Source organism: Haematobia irritans, chromosome 3 (assembly GCF_050003625.1).
Source record: "Haematobia irritans isolate KBUSLIRL chromosome 3, ASM5000362v1, whole genome shotgun sequence".
Lineage (NCBI taxonomy): Eukaryota > Metazoa > Arthropoda > Insecta > Diptera > Muscidae > Haematobia > Haematobia irritans.
In genome coordinates, this window is record NC_134399.1 from 149030014 (window position 1) to 149051889 (window position 21876).

At 30.4% G+C, this 21876-nt stretch overlaps 1 protein-coding gene across 1 annotated transcript in view; it reads right to left on the bottom strand.

The window, feature by feature from the left end:
- Nucleotides 1-19605, bottom strand: part of Sclp (leucine rich repeat containing protein 20 sclp) — a 33270-nt gene extending 13665 nt beyond the window's left edge. The window contains exon 1 of the mRNA XM_075298584.1: nucleotides 19033-19605. Coding sequence (XP_075154699.1) covers nucleotides 19033-19303 — 271 coding nt within the window. The 5' untranslated portion in view covers nucleotides 19304-19605. The remainder of the gene's footprint in view (nucleotides 1-19032) is intronic.
- Between the last annotated feature and the right edge of the window lie 2271 nt (nucleotides 19606-21876).

Below are 21876 nucleotides of genomic sequence, written 5' to 3' on the forward strand. Positions count from 1 at the left end.
AAAATTTTATTGATTGCCAACGAAGAAATGACGGCGTGGCACGCTTTGATAAAAGAAAAATTAAAGGTGATGTATGCTAAGAGTTTATGGCTATGCTGTATATATATAAAAGAATAAAGAAAATTAAAAACACATTTCTGGGAAATATTGAAAACGTTTTCTAGTCACTTGACATCATTTGAAAACAAAACAACATCTCCCCTACCGAGAGGTAAAATAAAAACAAAAATGAAAAAAAGTGTAATAGGAAAATGTTTTAAAAAAATTGGCCTTTCATAATATCTATAAGGCATATTATTTTACGTTTCACCATACAATTGGTGGGGTAGTATTTTGACAATTTTTGTCGTAATATACACTGAAAGAAGAGTTTTCTTTTCTAAGGAAAGACATTTTAGACAAACACAGTTTTCTTTTAACGTTAAGAAATTTTGATTTTGTTCAGGTGCAATCTTTATATCGGCTGACATAAATCCGGTTATAATTGCTCTTAAAAAATGCTTGAGAACAAAGGGGAAATTCGATAGTCTAAAATTTCGTTCTGGAGTAAAGTTTTTTACTTTCTGTGAGGTGAACGAAAAATTACAAATATTTAAAACTCTGTGTTATATAATTAATATTTTTTAATGTTAGTAAATGTTACACTGAAAAAAAAAATATTTATGTTATATTAAAGATTACAAAATCTACATTTTAGGATGCGCAAATTACAAAATATTAAGGACAAAAAAATTTGGATTTTAATTAAAATATAGTTTATAATCTTCATGCAAAATTCTCCAAATTTGTCTTAGCCTATATTTGAAGCTTTGTTATTTGAATTGTATTTGAATAATACCCACACAACAAGAATACAACACTTTCTTATTTTTAATCCAAAATTCCAATGTCTCAGTTAATTTAAAAATTATTTCTTTCAATCAAAACTCGTTTTCCTTACATTAAAATCGACTTTATCGGGAGGTCAATTTTCTATAAATCGTATCCTAAACTTAAAGAAAACATTTTTTAAGGAAAAACTGTGAACTTTCACACAAAAATTTTTTTTCTGATTCAATCACCAAATTAATTGATCCAATTAATTTTGTAATTGAAATGTCTTCAATCACGAAAATGATAGTATCAATCACAGTTTTAATTGGGCATAGAAAAAATTCTTGATTAAAAAATTAATTGTTTTTTTTTTATAGCAAATTTCAATTAATTTTTTAATTGATTCAATTAAAAATTTAATTGATGTTGATTGCAAAACTCAATTAATATATTAATTAAAAAAGGTAACTATTTTTAATTACTTTCTTAAGAGGCTAAAATTTTTATTTCGATTAACAAATGATTGTTTAAAGTCCATTTTTAATTAAAAATTTAAAAAAAATCTGCAAATTTTTTAAGTGAATTAGTGTTCCGAATTTGATTAAAAAGTTAATTGTATCAATTAATTTTTTAATTAAAAATTTTAAAATTTTCTATCATTGACTTACTTAACTTAATGTTTCTATCATGATTAAAAAGTTAATTCTATCAATTATTTCATTAATTGAAAAAATTTTCAACTTCAATTAACTTTTTAATTTGAAACATTTTGGTGATATTTTGTTCTGCGTTTTTTCAATTAAATTTTCTTTATTTTAAAGAAATTTGTTCTTACTTATTGTGTAAATTGCGTGTCCTAAATTTTAGGTTGAATAATCTCCCAGCAAAAATATTTGGAAGTTCTTCCAAAGGCAGAACTTTAAAAGCACTTCCAGAAGATGCAATCCCAATGATGTTCTTTATTTTAACTACCCAGGAAGTTCTTTTAATTCAATTTTTTATAACTTGGTTTTTTTCATACTTTTACTGGGTAATTTTGATTTTTTTCAAATAGGTTAAAAACACAGTAAGAATTCATAAAATGGTACAAATCATTTAAATTTTGTCGTAAAAAAAATGCTAAATCCAATCTGAAAAAATTGTGCATTTTTTAGAATATTTGAGATCAAACATTTCAGACAAGCGTTAGAATTCATTAAAAATTATAAAAATTATTTATTTGACAAAATATAATCACAAAATATCACAGAATTTTTTAATTTACATCCAAAACATTGAATTCGGATCAGGCCTAAAGAAGTGATGCAAATTCAGTGCAACGGCTGCATAAAATGGAGGACAAGCCCATGTTAAATTCATCACTTCTGCGTCAATTTGGCTCCACTTCCGAATCCAAAAAAAAAAAAAAAACATTTTCGTTACTTTTTGGCGACGCTTTTTTTGCTGGGCTTCAACAGTAGGTCAATATTTTTTTCAGTGTGGGTAGTTTAAATAAAAAATGTAAAAAAGTCATTAAAGTTTGCAATTTGCAGTTATGCCCAGGAAAAATAGCGTCACCAAAAAAGTAGTGAAAATGTTCTTTTTGGATCCGGACGTGGTACAAAATTGGCGTAGAAGTAATGAATTTAACGTGGACTTGTTATAGGCCGGATGTCCACCATTTCAACAGACGTTGCATTGAATATGCATCACTTCTTAAGGTGCGATTCGACTTCAGTGTTTCGCATGTGGATTAAAAAATATTGTGATATTTCGCCAAAATAAATAATTTGTATAAATTTTTATGATTTTCAATGGATTCTAACGCATGTCTGAAACGTTTGACCTAAAATATTTTCAAAAATTCGTAATTTTTCTAAAAAGGATTTACCATTTTTTTGACAAAATCTAAATAATTTTTACCATTTTATTAATTCTTATACTAAATTTATTTGAAACCAAAAAAGTTAAAATTACCCTTAACAAATATGAGAAAAGCGAGTTATAAAACATTTAATTTAAAAACTTCCAGTGTAGCTAAAATAAAGAAAGTGCTTTTAAAGATGTGCCCATTGAATAACATCCAATTTTTTTTTTGCTGGAATATACACTAAAAAAAGTGAACCATCCAGGAATAATATTTTAGAAAATATTAACTGAACTCTATTAAAAAACGCCAATATCACAAATTAACTTAATATATTTCAACAAAACTTATTAGTTATCTTCTATACCCATTCGAATTTTAGTTAATTCTTTATGTTAATATAAGACATTTTTCTTTGAAAATTTTCATTTTCTTTAGAATTTTCTTATTGTTTTTTTTTTTCATTTTTTGACGTCAGACATGCAGTCTACAATGCAAAGGCCTTTGTCTGGTCTGGATGTAGAAAATGTCACAGATCTCATCACCAGGAAGATCCATGGCGAAATTCAAAAATGACGTTTAATCTAATTTTATTTTAAAAAAGGCATATGATCATCCCACTTGGTAATTCCCCCAAAAAATATGCATATGAAACTAGTGGCATCTTGGTGGTACTATTTTCTGGATTGTTGCCAACATGTTTTTTTTTTCGTCGTGCTCACTTCTCACAAATTTTCTCTATTTGGGTGAAATTATTAAGAACGTAGTTATTAAATGATATGTTGTTCAATGAATAAATAAAATGAGACAAAGCAGCTGTAAGGTGATTTATTAGAATGGGTAATGAGAAAGAAGCCAAAGTCTACATTTCAAATAAAATAAATCGTTATGATTTCTGACCCTCTTTAGTGTCGACAAGTTCAGTATTACTTTGTGTATTACTCTCAAAAACAAGTGTGTGTGTGTATATATTTACAAGCATTCGATGCTCAGAACGCATTTATAGTAAACGATATCTTAAGCAAGAGCTCATGATATTGGCGGCGCCGTTGATTTCCACGGGATTTACATTTAATTTCGCTCATATATATTTATACTTTTTACTTAAATGCGAAATTGCCAATTATTGTAAACAATAACAATAGCATGAAAAAACAAAAACAGAAAAACAAGTCCATATAAATGGTACAGAAATCCTTCAACGAAATGAAAATGCGTTTCACTGTTTGGCCTACCGATGCAAATGAAAACAAAGAAGATCAACGACATTTGGATATTAACAAATATTATCGCTGTTTTTCCGGCATTGTGTACGTTAATATATGTACATATATAAATTTGTATAAACGTTGCATTGTTGCATGGGAAATTTTCCTCAATTTCACTCCCTCCCCTCCTCCCCCATCACTGATGACGATCATCATATGTAGACAAAGAACAGAAAGAAATAAATAAATGGTGAAGGCAAAACTTTTATTATTAATCGCAGTTTTCATTTCACAATGGCATTTGCGTCGCAAAATATTGTGTTTGTCCTCTTTTTAAATTGTGTCAAAAACTAAAATAAGTATTACAAATGAAAGAATTCATAGTTGCACGCAGAACTGAAATATGATGAAACATGTTTCAAGATCATAATTTTACTTTTTCACAGGGAACCAATTGTTATTTATTTATATATTTACAATCATAATAAATTATGAAAATAGACAGAAAAGTGTTGTGTGGTGGCTTTAAGGAACAGTGGAACAGTGACATCAAAGAAAAACAAAGAAATTTTAATTGAAAGAAAATGCATTCGTTATTATAAAAAAAATCATTAAATTCATGATACTCAACTATGTGAGTATGCATTCGTAGTATGGAAACTTGGGTTATTGTATAAAAATCATTTCCTATGACGTGGATCGTCGCTGGTTTATAAGGAAGCTAGAGTGAAAAATCGCCACCTTTCTATTACGAGTATATGTTTATATTTTATATGCTAAGTACGATTGTATTGCCACTCGAGCCAAAAAAAATCTACCAAAATTTGGAGAATTATTGCAAACTAACTACCAACAAAATCTACTTATTTTGCAAAATCTTATCTTTATAGAAATGTTTCTCAATGTTTTTTTTTTTCTATAGAAAATTTTGTCAAAATGTTATTTCCATAGAAAAGTTTGTCAAAACTTTATTTCTTTAGAAAATTTTGTAAAGAGTTTATTTCTATAGAGAACAACAAGAGACAGTGAGAGCACAATTTACATCACTCATAGACAACCACCTACACAAACTAGAACATACACATAGAGATAGAATGATACTTGACACGGTGGCTCAAAGCAAAAAGTTTTTAAAGGAGAATGACGAAATATTGATACTTTGTGCAGATAAAGGTGGAAAAACAGTAGCGATGACAAAAGCGGACTACAAAACAAAAATGGGAAATATCTTAATGGATTTTTGTACCTACAGACGACTCAAGAAGGATCCGACTACGAGCCTCCAAAATAAAAATAACAGCTTAGTGGAAAAACTGTTTAAGGTTAATGCAATTACCTTTAATGAAAAGAAAAAATGGGCAAATAAAACATCTTTGCCACCTAGGATATATGGACTCCCAAAGATTCACAAGGAAGGTACGCCTCTAAGACCAATCTGCTCTTCAATCAATTCTCCAGGATATGACCTTTCCCGATATTTAGTCGACATTTTAAGACATTTGACGAAGGAATCAAAGTATAATATAAGAGACGCGGTGGATTTTAAATCTAGATTGACCAATGTTAAAATAGAATCTGACGAAACATTAATATCTTTTGACGTAATTTCCTTATTTCCAAGTGTACCAGTTGAACTAGCCATTAAGACAATTGAGAAAAAGTGGAATATTTTGGAGCAGTACACTAATATACCCCGAGGACTATTCATTGAAATATTAAAATTTTGCATTAAGGACACAAGGTATTTTAAATACGAGGAAAAGTTTTACAGTCAACAAAAAGGATTACCCATGGGATCTCCAGCTTCACCAGTAATTGCTGATATAGTAATGGAAGATTTATTGGATGACTCCATTGGAAAAATGCCAAATAAGCCCAAAATATTGACGAAATATGTGGACGACTTGTTTGGAATCATAAAGAAAACAGAAACGATCAACACTATCAACGTTCTAAATTCATACAATAAGCTAATTCAATTTACGATGGAAGAGGAAAATGACAACAAACTGGCATACTTGGACACGATAGTAATAAGGAAAGAAAATAGGATTCTTCTTGATTGGTACCAAAAAGACACAGCTTCTGGACGATTGGTCAATTTTCATTCCAAACATCCAAAATCAATGATAATAAACACCGCGAACAATTTCATAAATAGAGTTTTGACAATAAGTGACAAGATATATCATCATCAAAATAAGCAAAAGATACGAGACATTTTATTAATGAATGACTTCCCAAAGAAGACTATAAAAGATTTATTACAACGTGCACAGAAGCCAAAGAAGGACAATATCAATAAGGAGCCAAAAATATATAAATCTGTCACTTTTATACCTGGTTTCTCCGAAAGATTCAAAAACTCTGAAATTTATGACAAGGACAAGATTCAACTCGCTTTCAGTACGCATAATACAATGGACCAATTCTATGGGAAAACAAAATCAAAAGTTAAAAAGGAGGACAAATCAAATTTAGTATACCAAATAAAATGTAATGGAGACGGGTCCGACATATGCCCAAAGGTATATGTTGGTACTACAGGAACTAAATTAAAGACGAGAATTTCATCCCACAAATCTGACCACAAGGCTAGAGATAAGCCATTGGATCAAAAGACGGCACTCGCAACCCACTGTACACAAACTGGACACAGCCCGAATTTTGACGATGTAGATGTATTAGTGCAAGAGAGTAATCTGTTCCGACGATATACCTTAGAGATGCTTTATATCACCGACGTTCCCAGCAAGAAGAGATTAAACTTTAAAACAGACACAGATAAATGTTCTCAAATGTATAGATACATCATAAAAAAACACGGACGCAGACATATTTAGTTGGCAATCAAATTTTCTAAAAAGCAGACGTAATCACTCTCTACAATTTTTTGATTATTTCCTAAAAATACTTTAATGTAAATATAAATTGTTTGTGTTACTCGTACATTGTGTACTAATATTTGTTATTTATGTAGATCCCCGTCGAAGACTAACGATGTTAGTCGAAATATTGGAGAATAAAGTTAACAAGTAATCAAAAATCGTAAAAAGGATTTTTTATTAAAAAGGACCTCAAGCCGAAATAATAATAAAATAAATTTTGCCAAAATTATATTTCTATACAAAATTTTGTCAAAATTATATTTCTGTAGAAAATTTTGTCAAAATTTTATTTCTATAGAAAATTTTATTTCTGTGGAAAATTTTGTCAAAATTTTATTTCTATACAAAATTTTGTCAAAATTATATTTCTGTAGAAAATTTTGCCAAAAAGTTTTTTCTATAGAAAATTTTGTCAAAATCTTATTTCTATAGAAAATTATGTCAAAATGTTATTTCCATAGAAAATTTTGCCAAAATTATATTTCTATACAAAATTTTGTCAAAATTATATTTCTGTAGAAAATTTTGCCAAAAAGTTTTTTTCTATAGAAAATTTTGTCAAAATCTTATTTCTATAGAAAATTTAGTCAAAATGTTATTTCCATAGAAAAGTTTGTCAAAATTTTATTTCTTTAGAAAATTTTGTAAAAATTTTATTTCTATAGAAAATTTTGCCAAAATTATATTTCTATACAAAATTTCGTCAAAATTATATTTCTGTAGAGAATTAAAGTACCTCTTTGTTGGAGAGAAATATTTTGGAAAATCTACCAAAACATTAAGAATTCTAGCAATCTACCAAACAGTAAAAACATTACCATGTTTGGTAGAATTTCCATATTTGGTACGGAGCCACCGTGGTGCAATGGTTAGCATGCCCGCCTTGCATATACAAGGTCGTGGTTCGATTCCTGCTACGACCAAACACCAAAAAGTTTTTCAGCGGTGGATTATCCCACCTCAGTAATGCTGGTGACATTTCTGAGGGTTTCAAAGCTTCTCTAAGTGATTTCACTGGAATCTGGAACGCCGTTCGGACTCGGCTATAAAAAGGAGGAGCTTAACATGGAATCGGGCAGCACTCAGTGATAAGAGAGAAGTTCACCACTGTGGTATCACAATGGACTGAATAGTCTAAGTGAGCCTGATGCATCGGGCTGCCACATAACCTAACCTAACCTTGGTAGAATACTACCACAACTGAGGTAACCGTAATTGTAGTGCTGTCACAGAAAAAAAGTAAACTATGTTATGGGAAACATTAACTATCTCATGGGGAAATTGAACTAATTTGTATTTCAAATTTTGGCATTAATTAAATTATCGAAAATGTTCAGACATGTTAACTACCATTTGCGAAATGCATATTTCTTGAAAAACAAAAATTAACTAAAAATAAAGAAAAAATCTAAGGCGCCAAATCATTCCCATTTAAATAACGTATAGTTCTTACTATTTTTGAGAAGTGTACGAAAAACTTCTTCTCCTATAAGTTAGCATTGAACTTATATCATTGAAATTTTACTAACATTTAGTTCATAAAATGTTTGATATATACTTTGAATAAAGAAATAAATTGTTATAAAATAAACTGAAGCAAAATAATTTTTTTGTTTGCAAATAATATAAGTTAATTTTAGCATCATTTTTCCAACTGACTTTTTTTCTGTGGCATATGATACTTAAGAATTGATATATTACAGGTAAATCGCTGGTAGGAGCAACGTTTCCATTCAATTAATAATTGTTTAAACAATTCTGTACTACAACAGACAAATGGAGAAATGTAAAACTTTAGTTAAATATCATTTAATAAATTCGCGTAATTAGAAAATTGTTACGTTAATTCCCTTAAGTATTATATTTCAAAACTCATCGATTCTCGGTTGCAATGCTAATCATATTCATTTTCATGCAATACATTTTGCCATTCGTTTAGACGATAACAAATGAACAACCTTCACATTGAAATTCATTCATCAAAAAAGGGTTGCGAAAATTATAACAACATCAAAACAAAAAGGTGACAAATTAAAAATGTAGTAATAAAGAAATCTGATGGCAAATATCATTGTTTACCAACGTTGTGGTCGTCGTTTGAATACAACAACTAACACTGGAAACAATTACCTATTGATAAGATAAGCATACGGGTAGAGAGAAAACAAAAGGTCTTCCCCCATTGATTTAAACAAAAAATGAAAAGACAAAAGAAGTGCGCATTAATAGGCCATATTATTAACTATATTACTGGAGTTCATAAATTTAATCACAGTCTATAGAAAATAGGTTATTGTTTGAGATTTTGAATTGAAGTCACAGATTTATATTTGATTGTATTTATAACATGTTAATCTAAAAAAAAAACATAATTTATGTAGGGAAGAATTATCTTGTTTGGTATGATAAAATTAAACAAAAATCTATTTTATGTAAACACCTCCACAGATTGCAGATAGAATAGTACAAGGCATCTACTCTAGGTACCACGGTAAACTTTTCTATTATCGAACAAATTCGAAAATCTTTCTCAAGTCATTAAATTGAATGTCTATGAAAAAAGGTGTATTAATGGAGTGACGAATATTTTGGATATAAAACAAAGGGAAATATCCTTGACAGACGGAGAACATTGGTTAATATAAGTTCTAAAAGAAAAATAAAAAAAGACGAAAAATTAAAAAAAAGTTGATTTTGTTGTTGTTGTTTCCTATTTTTGTTTTCATTAAACCGATTTTATTAAATCCAATTTAATAACAAATTTATTTTAAAACTTCTTCCAAAAAGGCGTATTATAGCTAATTTTGATTAAGAAAACATTCAAGAGCATTCAATAAAAAGAACTTGTACCTACCGTCTTTTGCTTTACTAAAAAGCTAACAATAGTTTTAAGAAGCTAACAATAACTCCCAATAAGAAGAAAGATACTAACGATATTAAAGTCAAAAACCTAATTTCTGGACAAAACTGTCATATTTTTCCAATCATTAAATTCGATTAGTCAAATCGTGTTCATAGTTAATTTGAGTCAAGTCGAACTTTTATGTTGATGGTGAACAAAATCAATGTTCAACCCAAAAATCAAAATTTGGCCTTGGTTTTTTAGGATTTCTTTTTGGGAGCCACCGTGGTACAATGGTTAGCATGCCCGCCTTGCATACACAAGGTCGTGAGTTCGATTCCTTCTTCGACCGAACACCAAAACGTTTTTCAGCGGTGGATTATCCCACCTCAGTAATGCTGGTGACATTTCTGAGGGTTTCAAAACTTCTCTAAGTGGTTTCACTGCAATGTGGAACGCCGTTCGGACTCGGCTATAAAAAGGAGGTCCCTTGTCATTGAGCTTAACATGGAATCGGGCAGCACTCAGTGATAAGAGAGAAGTTCACCAATGTGGTATCACAATGGACCGAATACTCTAAGTGAGCCTGATACATCGGGCTGCCACCTAACCTAACCTTGAGGAATTTTTATACTATAGATCTTTTATGTTGATAGCGCAAAAAAAGTGAATGATTGCGATATCAAAAATTGAGAATCAACTACACCCAAAAACAGTGATCTAACAATGAAAGAAGGGGTGCAATGGTTAGCATGCCCGCCTTGCATACACAGGGTTGTGGGTTCAAACCCGTTTCGACCAAACACCAAAAGATTTTCAGCGGTGGATTATCCCACCTCAGTAATGCCGTTCAGACTCGGCTATAAAAAGAAGGTCCCTTGTCATTGTGCTTAACATAGAACCGGGCAGCACTCAGTGATAAGAGAGAAGTTCACCACTGTGGTATCACAATGGACTGAAACAATTTGTTAAAATGTCTTAAAATTTTCATGAACTATAAAAAAAAAAAACTCTGAATGAACTCACTAAGGACGTTTTTCGGATAATGGGTGAAAATGATCTAGAAGTACATCCTACATGAACTTGAAAAAATTGAACTCACCAGTAAGGAAAATATTGGATAATTTTAGAAATTTTAAATAAAGTTCAGGTACGTACACTCAAAAAACAATGACCCCACCAAGAAGGAACATTTTGGACAATTTTAGAAAAATTAGCTTAATTTTAGAAAATTGTAACTAATCTGTATTAGAAACGCAGATGGCACGCCGATTTCACAAAAATAAATAAATAGTTTTCGTCAAATTCAAGAAAAATTATTAGACACAATAAGTTTTTTTTTCACTTGAATGAAAAGGAGAAAAAAAAAATAAGAATAAATGAAAATTGCAAAAACGTCTTTAGTGCCATATGATGTTTAAGATGGGTGCATTATTGGTAAAATTTGCACATTTTTACGCAAAAAATTATTAATGTTTAATTTTAAATTAATTAATTAATTTAAATAAGACAACTTTTTCAAACCATAATAATTCCATGAACTAAAATAGAGCTAAATTGGCTTTATTGGCATAAAGGGTTCACGTTTTTTTATACCCTCCACCATAGGATGGGGGGATTATTAACTTTGTCATTCCGTATGTAACACATCGAAATATTGCTCTAAGATCCCATAAAGTATATATATTCTGGGTCGTAGTGAAATTCTGAGTCGATCGAAGCATGTCCGTCCGTCTGTTGAAATGACGCTAGTTTCCGAACGAAACAAGCTATCGACTTGAAACTTGGCACAAGTAGTTGCTATTGACGTAGGTCGGATGTTATTGCAAATGGGCCATATCGGTCCATAATTATATATAGCCCCCATATAAACCGATCCCCAGATTTGGCTTGCGGAGCCTCAAAGAGAAGCAATTTTAATCCGATCTGGCTGAAATTTGGTACATGATGTTGGTATATGGTCTCTAACAACCATGCTAAAATTGGTCCACATCGGTCCATAATTATTTATAGCCCCCATATAAACCGATCCCCAGATTTGGCTTGCGGAGCCTCAAAGAGAAGCAAATTTAATCCGATCCGGCTGAAATTTGGTACATGGTGTTGGTATATGGTGTCTAACAATCATGCTAAAATTGGTCCACATCGGTCCATAATTATATATAGCCCCCATGTAAACAGATCCCCAGATTTGGCTTGCGGAGCCTCTAAGAGAAGCAAATTTCATCCGATCCGGTTGAAATTTGGAACATGATGTAGTATATGGTCTCTAACAACCGTGCGAAAATTGGTCCATATCAGTCCATAACTATATATAGCCCCCATATAAACCGTTCTCCAGATTTGAACTCCGGAGCATCTTGGAGGATAAAAATTCATCCGATCCGGTTCAAATGTGGAACGTGGTGTTAGTATATGGTCTCTAACATCCATGCCAAAATTGGTATATTTCGGTCTATAGTTATATAGCCGATCCACAATCACACAAAAATTGGTCCATATCGGTTCATAATCATGGTTACCACTCGAGCCAAAAATAATCTACCAAAAATTTATTTCTATAGAAAATTTTGTCAAAATTTTATTTCTATAGAAAATTTTGTTAAAATTTCATTCCTATAGAAAATTTTGTCAGAACTTTATTTCTATAGAAAATTTTGTCAAAGTGAATTATATACACGCAAAAAAATAATTCTTTCCTCCCAAACGAAATTTTAGACAAACAAAGTTCGTTTCTCATTTGCTTTTCGCTGTAAGGAAGTGTATTTGGAAGAAAAGTATATACTTTTTGTGATAAACGTTTATTCTTTTCCAGGATGTAAAAACAATTTCATAAAGACTAACTCAAAAAAAAATTTTTCTGGCTAATTGCATTTTCCCTCACATCTTTCTCACTTCCACGAAGATTTTTAGTTCTTAGCACCTTTTTCTGTAATACAAACAATGTAGAAGAAATAATATAACATTTTATAAATTTTTAAAATTTTTTTACCTTTCGCCTGGACGGAGAATCGAACCGCGGACCATGCACTTTGTAAGCCAACACACTAACCACTGAGCTATGTACCTGTTATGGTCATCAAGAGATAAATATCCATATAAGTTATATTTATATAGCATAGCTTGCGGCGCCCACGAACCGAATAAACAAAGTTTATTTAACAGAAACAAACATTTAGTTTGGCACCGTGGAGCAGTGGTTGCTACGTCTGACTCTCATGCCAAGGGTCGTGGGTTCGATCCCCGCTTCGACCAAAGTTTTTTTTTTTTTTTTTTTTTTTTTTTTTTTTTTTTTTTTTTTACATACATTCTACATATGTTCGGAAGATTCCGAAAAAAATGTACAACATTACATTGTACTATATTATATTTTGAACTGTAAAATGTGTTTTATTAAAGACCAAAAGTCAGAAAAGAACAGTGTTTGATATAAACGAAATGGACTCTGTTGTTGTTTCAAAAATAACTTTTTTTATTGAAAAAATAAAAAATTTGTAACAAACGAATTTTTTTGTTGATAAATGTTTAAAATTTTCGAAGCAATTCAAAAAACTCTAACAAAAGAAAAACGTTTTCGGTACACGTTTTCCAAACGTTTTTTTTCTTTGCGTGTACGTATTTAATCGGTCCTTTTTAATTTAATATATACCACGTATGGACTTACTTACAATTTAGAAGACGGTGTTAGGAGGTTTTAAGATATCTTGCCATCGGCAAGCGTTACCGCAAGTAATTCAATTGTGAATGGCAGTGTTTAAAAGAAGAAGAGAGACCTAGAAAATGTTAACATTAGCCCTAAGTTGTTGAAACAATCATATTGGCTCAAAAGAGACCTATGAGGGTGTTCGTTACTACTATGAAAGGATACATTAAATCAATTTATAATAAGAGCAATTAATTTATATTTCTGAAAAATCTTCTGAGTTAAAATTGAGAAACAAATATTTTGCACTGATATTTTTTCCTCAATTCATATATATCTTATCTTCCATGCAACTTCAAATCTGTATAATTTCTTATTTTTTGTTTTTTTTTCAACTTACTTCATAATCTTCAATTTTATCATAATGATGATAATTAGAGATGACTTCAATCATTCTGAGATAACATGCAACACTTCAACATTATAGCAAAAAAATATTACATAGCGATTAAAGTTTTGTGTTTCTTATGCCACATGATCATGATAGTGATTGGCATGGCCTGATGGTGATGACTGTTACGATGAAGACTACCGTCAGCAAAGACCAGTCAGACAACTAAAGAGAAAAAACAACCTATTACTAAATTTCGTTAAAATTTATTTACGTTTGTTGCACATCCAAACACCATAAGCTTTTCAAATTATTATTTTTTAATTGCGGAAAATGTGGTTTATAGTTTTTACAAAAGAAATTACAACAACAACAAAAAAGAAAACCTAAAATCACATGGCATACATACAACATTTTTAAAGTTTTCATTTATCACTAAACAAAAAAAGAATAAAATTAACCCATTTCATACAACATACATGCGAACGAATATACATGCTAAACGAAATTACATAAAATAGAAAATTGTTACAACAATTTACAACAAGTCTTCTGTTGGTCAGTAAGTGAATGAAAGTTATTACATGCAAGTTAATATAATTAACCAATGTAATTTATGAGAATTTGTATATATTTCGGGTTTCGCTCTGTTTTTATTGAAGTGTTGCAAATGTAGTTCAGTTATAAGCCTGCCATATTGGCTGACTGACTGTCTAACTTAGCTTTTGAAATATTCGCCAATTTAATTGATAACAATCGAGGGATTATAAATAAAACAATTAGTCAATAAATTATTACATAGTAAAATGTTTTGGGGAAATAAAATTAATGGTTTCTTTCAAACAATATTTTTTTATTATATTTAGTTTATCTACACATTAAGAGGAAATTTGATTGGTGATGTAATGTTTTGAATGTGGCTTAAGATAAATATATGCATATATAGTGACACGAAATTTAAACAAATATATAAACCTTCAAAAAGTGTATGGCACTAAAGCCAATATAATTATATTTTAGATCAAGCAATTATTATGTTTTAAGAAAATTTCCTTGACTTTAATAATTTTTGCATACGCGTTAGTTAAATTAATCAAAAGCTCAGAAGTTCTTAACATTTGTAAATTGAACTTCGTATGGCACTAAACACATGTTTCCAATTTTATACTCCCAATTTTTCCTTCAAACTAACAAGTGAAAAAAAAATATGTCTAATAAATGTTCTCGAATTTGTCGTTTTATTCTTTATTCTTCCCAAAACTTTAAGATATGGATGTAAAAAAAATAAGTTTACAACAGTATGGTGCCACTTGTCATACTGCGGGCGAAATGGACCTCCGCGTTCGTATGATTTGAAGTCACTTGATTATTTTTTGTGGGGACACCTGAAGTCATTGTTTTACGTGGATAAACCAGCAACGATTGAAGTTGTTGAAAAAATTTTACCAAAAAACTACTAAGCAATCTTTTATTTTTATAGAAAATTTTGTCACAATTTTATTTCTATGGAAAGTTTTGTCAAAGTTTTACTTTTGTAGCAAATTTTGTCAAAATTTTATTTCTATAGAAAAATTTGTCAAAATTTTATTTTTATAGAATATTTTTTTTAAATTTTATTTTTATGGAAAATTTTGTCAAAATTTTAATTCTGTAGCAAATTTTGTCAAAATTTTATTTCTACACACAAACAATTTTGTCTGTCTTCAATCACGAAATTAATTGATCCAATTAAATTTTAATTGAAATTTCTTCAATAACAGATATGATAGTATCAATTAAATAATTAATTGAAAGTCAATTAAAAAATTAATTGGTCCAACATTAAGATATGGATGTAAACAAAATATGTTTACAACAGGATGGTGCCACTTGTCATACTGCGGGCGAAATGGACCTCCGCTTTCGTGTGATCTGAAGCCACTTGATTATTTTTTGGGGAGACACCTGAAGTCATTGTTTTACGTGGATAAACCAGAAACGATTGACGTTGCTGGTTGGTGATCTACCAAAATTTGGAGAAAATTTTACCAAAAAACTACTAAGCGTATGATTTGAAGCCACTTGATTATTTTTTGTGGGGACACCTGAAGTCATTGTTTTACGTGGATAAACCAGCAACGATTGACGTTGCTGGTTGGTGATCTACCAAAATTTGGAGAAAATTTCACCAAAAAACTACTAAGCAATCTTTTATTTTTATAGAAAATTTTGTCAACATTTTATTTCTCTGGAAAGTTTTATCAAAGTTTTACTTTTGTAGCAAATTTTGTCTAAATTTTATTTCTATAGCAAAATTTGTCTAAATTTTATTTCTATAGAAAATTTTGTAAAAATTTTATTTTTAAGGAAAATTTTGTCAAAATTTTAATTCTGTAGCAAATTTTGTAAAAACTTTATTTGTACACACAAACAAATTTTTCTGTCTTCAATCATGAAATTAATTGATCCAATTAATTTTTAATTGAAATTTCTTCAATCACAGATATGATAGTATCAATTAAATAATTAATTGAAAGTCAATTAAAAAATTAATTGGTCCAATCAATTAAATAATTAATTGAAAGTCAATTAAAAAATTAATTGGTCCAATTAAAAAATTAATTGATACTATTAATTTTTGTGATTGATTTTTGTTTCAATTAAAAAATTTGCAATTCAATTTTCAATTGAATATTTTTTAAAACCCAATTAAGATTTTAATTTGAAAAATTTTCATGAATTTTTGTTTTCTGTGTATAGAAAAATTTTTAAAAATTTTATATCTATAAAAAAATATTTTGTCACAATTTTATTTCTATAGAAAATTTTGTCAAAATTTTATTTCCATAGAAAATTTGTGAAGTATCTTTTAGGTGGAGAGAAATATTTTGCAAAATCTAAACATAAGAATTCTACCAAACTAGTAAAAATCTATGAATTTTGGAAGAATTTTACCAACTGTGGCAACCTTGTTTGGAAACCAATATTCAACGTGTCAATGCGCAATTTCGTCATCAAATGCTTGAAAAGGTGGTCGAAATTTGGACCTCCAGAATTACCTTTGTGCAAAAAAGCCCCATATGCGCGAAATTATATTTACTTGTTAAATGACAAGAAATTATCTTACAAATATAATTGTTTGCCATTTCATAATAAGCTTTTAGAAAAACACGTTTTATTTACAGGCTGGCTGAAATGTTTTACAACCATCTTCAGGTCTCTATCATTTCTAAACCGGTCGTCACATTTATTGCAGTGACAATTAGTTTTATTGTTTAACAGCTTATAAAAGCCTTGTAATAGAGTCCCCTGATCGTTACTGCGATACTGGCAACTGTTAACAACACCAGAAAAATGTGCTTGGACTAAAGCCATTGAAGTTCAAAAAGTGCAAGAGCTCACCAATGCACTAAAAAGTTAGATTGGAAAGAGCCAAGAAGTTGCATCGCTTGCATGAATGTGGCCGGTTGCCGAATTTGCTTTTCTTCGATGAGAAGCCATTCTCTCCAAAATGATCGGTTGGTTGGAGCCACCGTGGTGCAATGGTTAGCATGCCCGCCTTGCATACACAAGGTCGTGGGTTCGATTCCTGCTTCGACCGAACACCAAAAAGTTTTTCAGCGGTGGATTATCCCACCTCAGTAATGCTGGTGACATTTCTGAGGGTTTCAAAACTTCTCTAAGTGGTTTCACTGCAATGTGAAACGCCGTTCGGACTCGGCTATAAAAAGGTTGTCCCTTGTCATTGAGCTTAACGTGGAATCGGGCAGCACTCAGTGATAAGAGAGAAGTTCACCAATGTGGTATCACAATGCACTGAATAGTCTAAGTGAGCCTGATACATCGGGCTGCCACCTAACCTAACCTTGGTCACCAAAACTCAAGCACCACCGATGGTAAAGGTGTGCGCATCGACGAATGGTCCCTCCCCGCTCGTATTCACGATCCGTGGGGTCAAAATAAATGCCGAATATTATCGGGGAAAATTCCTAAAGAGTATGTTTAAGCATATATTTGGCTCCCAAAAAAACAAAACTATCGATCATCTGAAGACAGTAGCTCGCCGGGAATGGACAACTGCAGAGCCACTTTTGTGCAGCGTATGATGGTGTTATCGGCCGTTTGAAAGCCATAATTCGTGCCAAATGTAACAAATTCCAAAAAATTCTATACTGATTCTAAAAGTTTAAATTATTCCCTACATTTTTTGATTTCTGGAAAAAACATGAAAAACTAATGAAAACAATTACTGAAAACAATCAGCCCTGTATATTGTTCGATTCGTAATTTCGATTATCTGTTAAGACACCGGTAATATCCGTAATCGTAAAGGGATTTAAATCAAAATGTGAAATAAATAATTAATTTTTAATAAATCAAAAAGTTACACAGCACAGAAAAAAATTTCCAATTAAAATCTTAATTGAGTTTTAAAAACTATTCAATTAAAAATCTAATTGAATCAACACATCTTATAGTTGAAATAAAAATCAATCACACAAATTAATAGTATAAATTAATTTTTTAATTGACACTATCATTTCTGTGATTGACGACATTTCAATTAAATATTAATTGGATCAATTGATTTCGTGATTGCATCAGACATTTTTTTTGTGTGAGTATGACAAAATTGTGACTCTGAAATCTTGAAAGTATGACATTTAGTGGCACAACAAAAAAGTTCCACAAAAGTATCACCGTTTGAAAAAATATAGAAAATTGGTCACTGAAGTGAAACAATGATAATTGATATAATTAATTTTTAATTGAAATGTCTTCAATAACAGAAATGATAGTATCAATCACCAAAGCCAATTAAAATATTAATTGATGCAATTAAAAAATTAATTGATACTATTAATTTTGTGAGTGATACTTGTTTTAATTAAAAAAAATTGTTGAATCAATTAAATTTTAAATCGTATATTTTTGAAAATTGAATTAAAATTTTAATTGGAAATATTTTGGAAAAATATTTTTCTGTGTACCAAACATGATCAACTAATTCATTCCATAGTTAATTGATACTCTTAATTTTGTGAGTGATACTTGTTTTAATTAAAAAATTTGTTGAATCAATTAAATTTTTAATCGAATATTTTTGAAAATTGAATTAAAATTTTAATTGGAAATATTTTGGAAAAACATTTTTCTGTGTTCCAAACATGATCAACTACTTCATTCTATAGTTATCCAAAAAAAAGGACATCTGTTTTGCACAGAATAAATTTTCTAATGTCTTTGGTTTCAAATATAAGTTGGGTCTCCGAAAATTTCATTTAAAAACATTTTTATCTCCCAATTTACAAATTCATTTCTCCTTGTTTTAGTTGCATTATTGATAAGACATTTATCAAGATTTCACAATGTCCATTTATTTTCTTCTTCTCTTTATTTATTTTCACAAAAATAAACTTACCTAACATATTATTCTCTTTGGCATCTTCACAACGGCCAACTACACGAATTACACCACGACCGGCAATAGGGGAGAAGGTAACAATTCCACCAATTCTGGCTATATGAGGAGGTACACGAGGATCTTCAACCATGGGCTGATCAACTACCAAGCTACCATTTGTGTTGTTATTGTTATTTCCATTGTTGTTGTTATTATTATTGTTGTTGTTGTTATTGCCGTTATTACCATTATTGGCAATATTGGTAATATCGTTACCGAAAGGACGCATTTTCACTATTGCTTAAATCTTTCAATTGTATATAAACGATATATTTTTTAAGGTTTTTAATTTTTGTTTTGATTTGTTTTCTTTTGTATCACACAAAAATCACTGTTTTGCAAATATGTAATTAAATTGTATATATTCTTTATGTATATAGGATTATTTTTTTTAAAATTTATTTGCTACTTTTAAACTTTTGTTTAATTTAAATTAATTATTTCATTAAACATTAAATACTTTTAATTTTTCACTTTATTTTCAGTTACAAACCGCTTGGTAAGTGCTCCGTTTTTGAAATGTTTAAAAAGCTCTCGCATCAGCTGTTTTTATACTTCGGAAAATGAAAACAAAAGAAATGCAAATTTACAGCGGCCAGTGAGTAGATGATCATCGTAGAAAAAAAAGAGACCTAACAAAACAAAAAACATAAAAACAAACAAAGCATGTCACTGGCTGGTTGACTCAATTTTATCTGACATTTTACGGAGCGTCGTAGTGTTTTGAACTTACAATTGATCGTTCCCAGAAAATCGTGAGAGAGCCGAGAGCGTAAGATGTTTTTCATTCATATTTTGCGTCGTTTTTAAAAATGGGAAATGGATTTATCTCTATTTGCCCCTATGGGTTGCCATACTGGCATAAAATTATAAAAACTGGGATTAAATAAAAATAAAAGTGCATTCGATAAAGTTTACTTGAATTCAAAGATTTTGAACTTCCCTTAAGGATATTGGTATTGATTACGAGCCATAGATGCTGTTTCTATAAAATAAAGTCACTTTTTATGAGAATACAGGCCTCATTCATTGAATTTTCGTATTATTCCAAATTATATAAGATACTTCAAAGGACAAAATGTTTTCTTAATTAAACAAAAAAAAGATTAGCCAAAGATTAAATATCCTCAAAATAACAGGTTGGCTTATAACTCCCCGGTCTAACAGAGAAAAACACATTTTTTTGTCAAAATTCGTTTTTATTATTCAACATAGTTCCCTTCAAAAGCGATACAACGATTATAACGACCTTCCAATTTTTTGATACCACTTTGGTAGTACTCCTTCGGTTTTGTCTCAAATAGGCCTCAGTTTCGGCGATCACCTCTCATTGCAGCCAAATTTTTTCCCTGCGAGCATCCTTTTGAGGTCTGAGAACAAGAAAAAGTCGTAGTGCTGGAGCCATGTTTTATCCATTGTCACATATCGACAGAAAAACTCGGGTGTATTACGAGTTAACAGCTGCAAACACCGCTCAGAATCATCAACACGTTGTTGTTTTTGATCAAATGTGAGCTCGCGTGACACCCATTTTGCACAGAGCTTCCGCATATCCAAATATTGATGAATGATATGACCAACACGTTTCTTTGATATCTTGAAGGCCTCTGCTATCTCGATCAACTTCATTTTACGGTCATTCAAAATCATTTTGTGGATTTTTTGATGTTTTCGTCGGTAACCACCTCTTTCGGACATCCACTGCGTTCACCGTCTTCCGTGCTCATTTCACCACGCTTGAATTTGGCATACCAATCAATTATTGTTGATTTCCCTGGGGCATAGTCCGGAAACTCATTATCAAGCCAAGTTTTTGCTTCCACCGTATTTTTTCCCTTCAGAAAATAGTATTTTATCAAAACACGAAATTCCTTTTTTTCCATTTTTTTCACAATAACAAAAGCTGCTTCACAAAAGACGATCTATCTCACAAACTAATTGACTTACAGACGTCAAATTTTGACACGAATCATTTGAAGGTTGGCAATATATAATAATAACATGCATTTAATACTAGCGACGCCATCAGACCGGGGACTTATCAGCAAACCTGTTAAGTATTCACATATTTTTTAAGATTTTTTATTTTTAATCCAACAATTCAATATCTCAGTTAACTTAAAGATTATTTCTGTAATTCAAAAATAATTAGAAATAAGAATCTTCCAATTGGGGTCAGAAAAAATTTTTTTATGCCACTACTAAGTTCATGTTTCGTAAAGGAAAATCAAATATTTTACATTTTAAACAATATATTTTGGGCGCTATGAATATAGGCCGCATAAAAATGAACCCCACTGAAAATGTGCCCCAGTAATTATATGCTGTACAACAACACGAAATTTGGATAACTTTTGGGGTCGTATTTCATTTTTATTTTTGGGGTTCTACTACTTAATGAAAATGGGCCCTAAAATTTCGTAAAAAAATTACCCCAACATTTTTTTGGGGGTCAAGTTTCATCTCAAGAGCTTAACAGATGGATATCGCATACTTTTTAATTTTAAATATAGTTTGAATTTTAATGCTTGAACTTGCCTTAAAATGGTTTTAAAATTAAATAAAATTAATTTGATGTTATCCATAAGTACAAATTAATAAAGAACAAGTATATAGGGGCGTAAGTTGTGCCAGGTCGAATCTTATGTACCTTCCACCATGGATTGCGTAGAAACTTCTACTAAAGACAGTCATCCACAATCGAATTAATTGGGATGTGGAAATATTTACCCATGGCATGGTATCTTAAAACTTCTTAACCTCGTGGTATATAAAGGGTGATTCTTTTGAGGTTAGGATTTT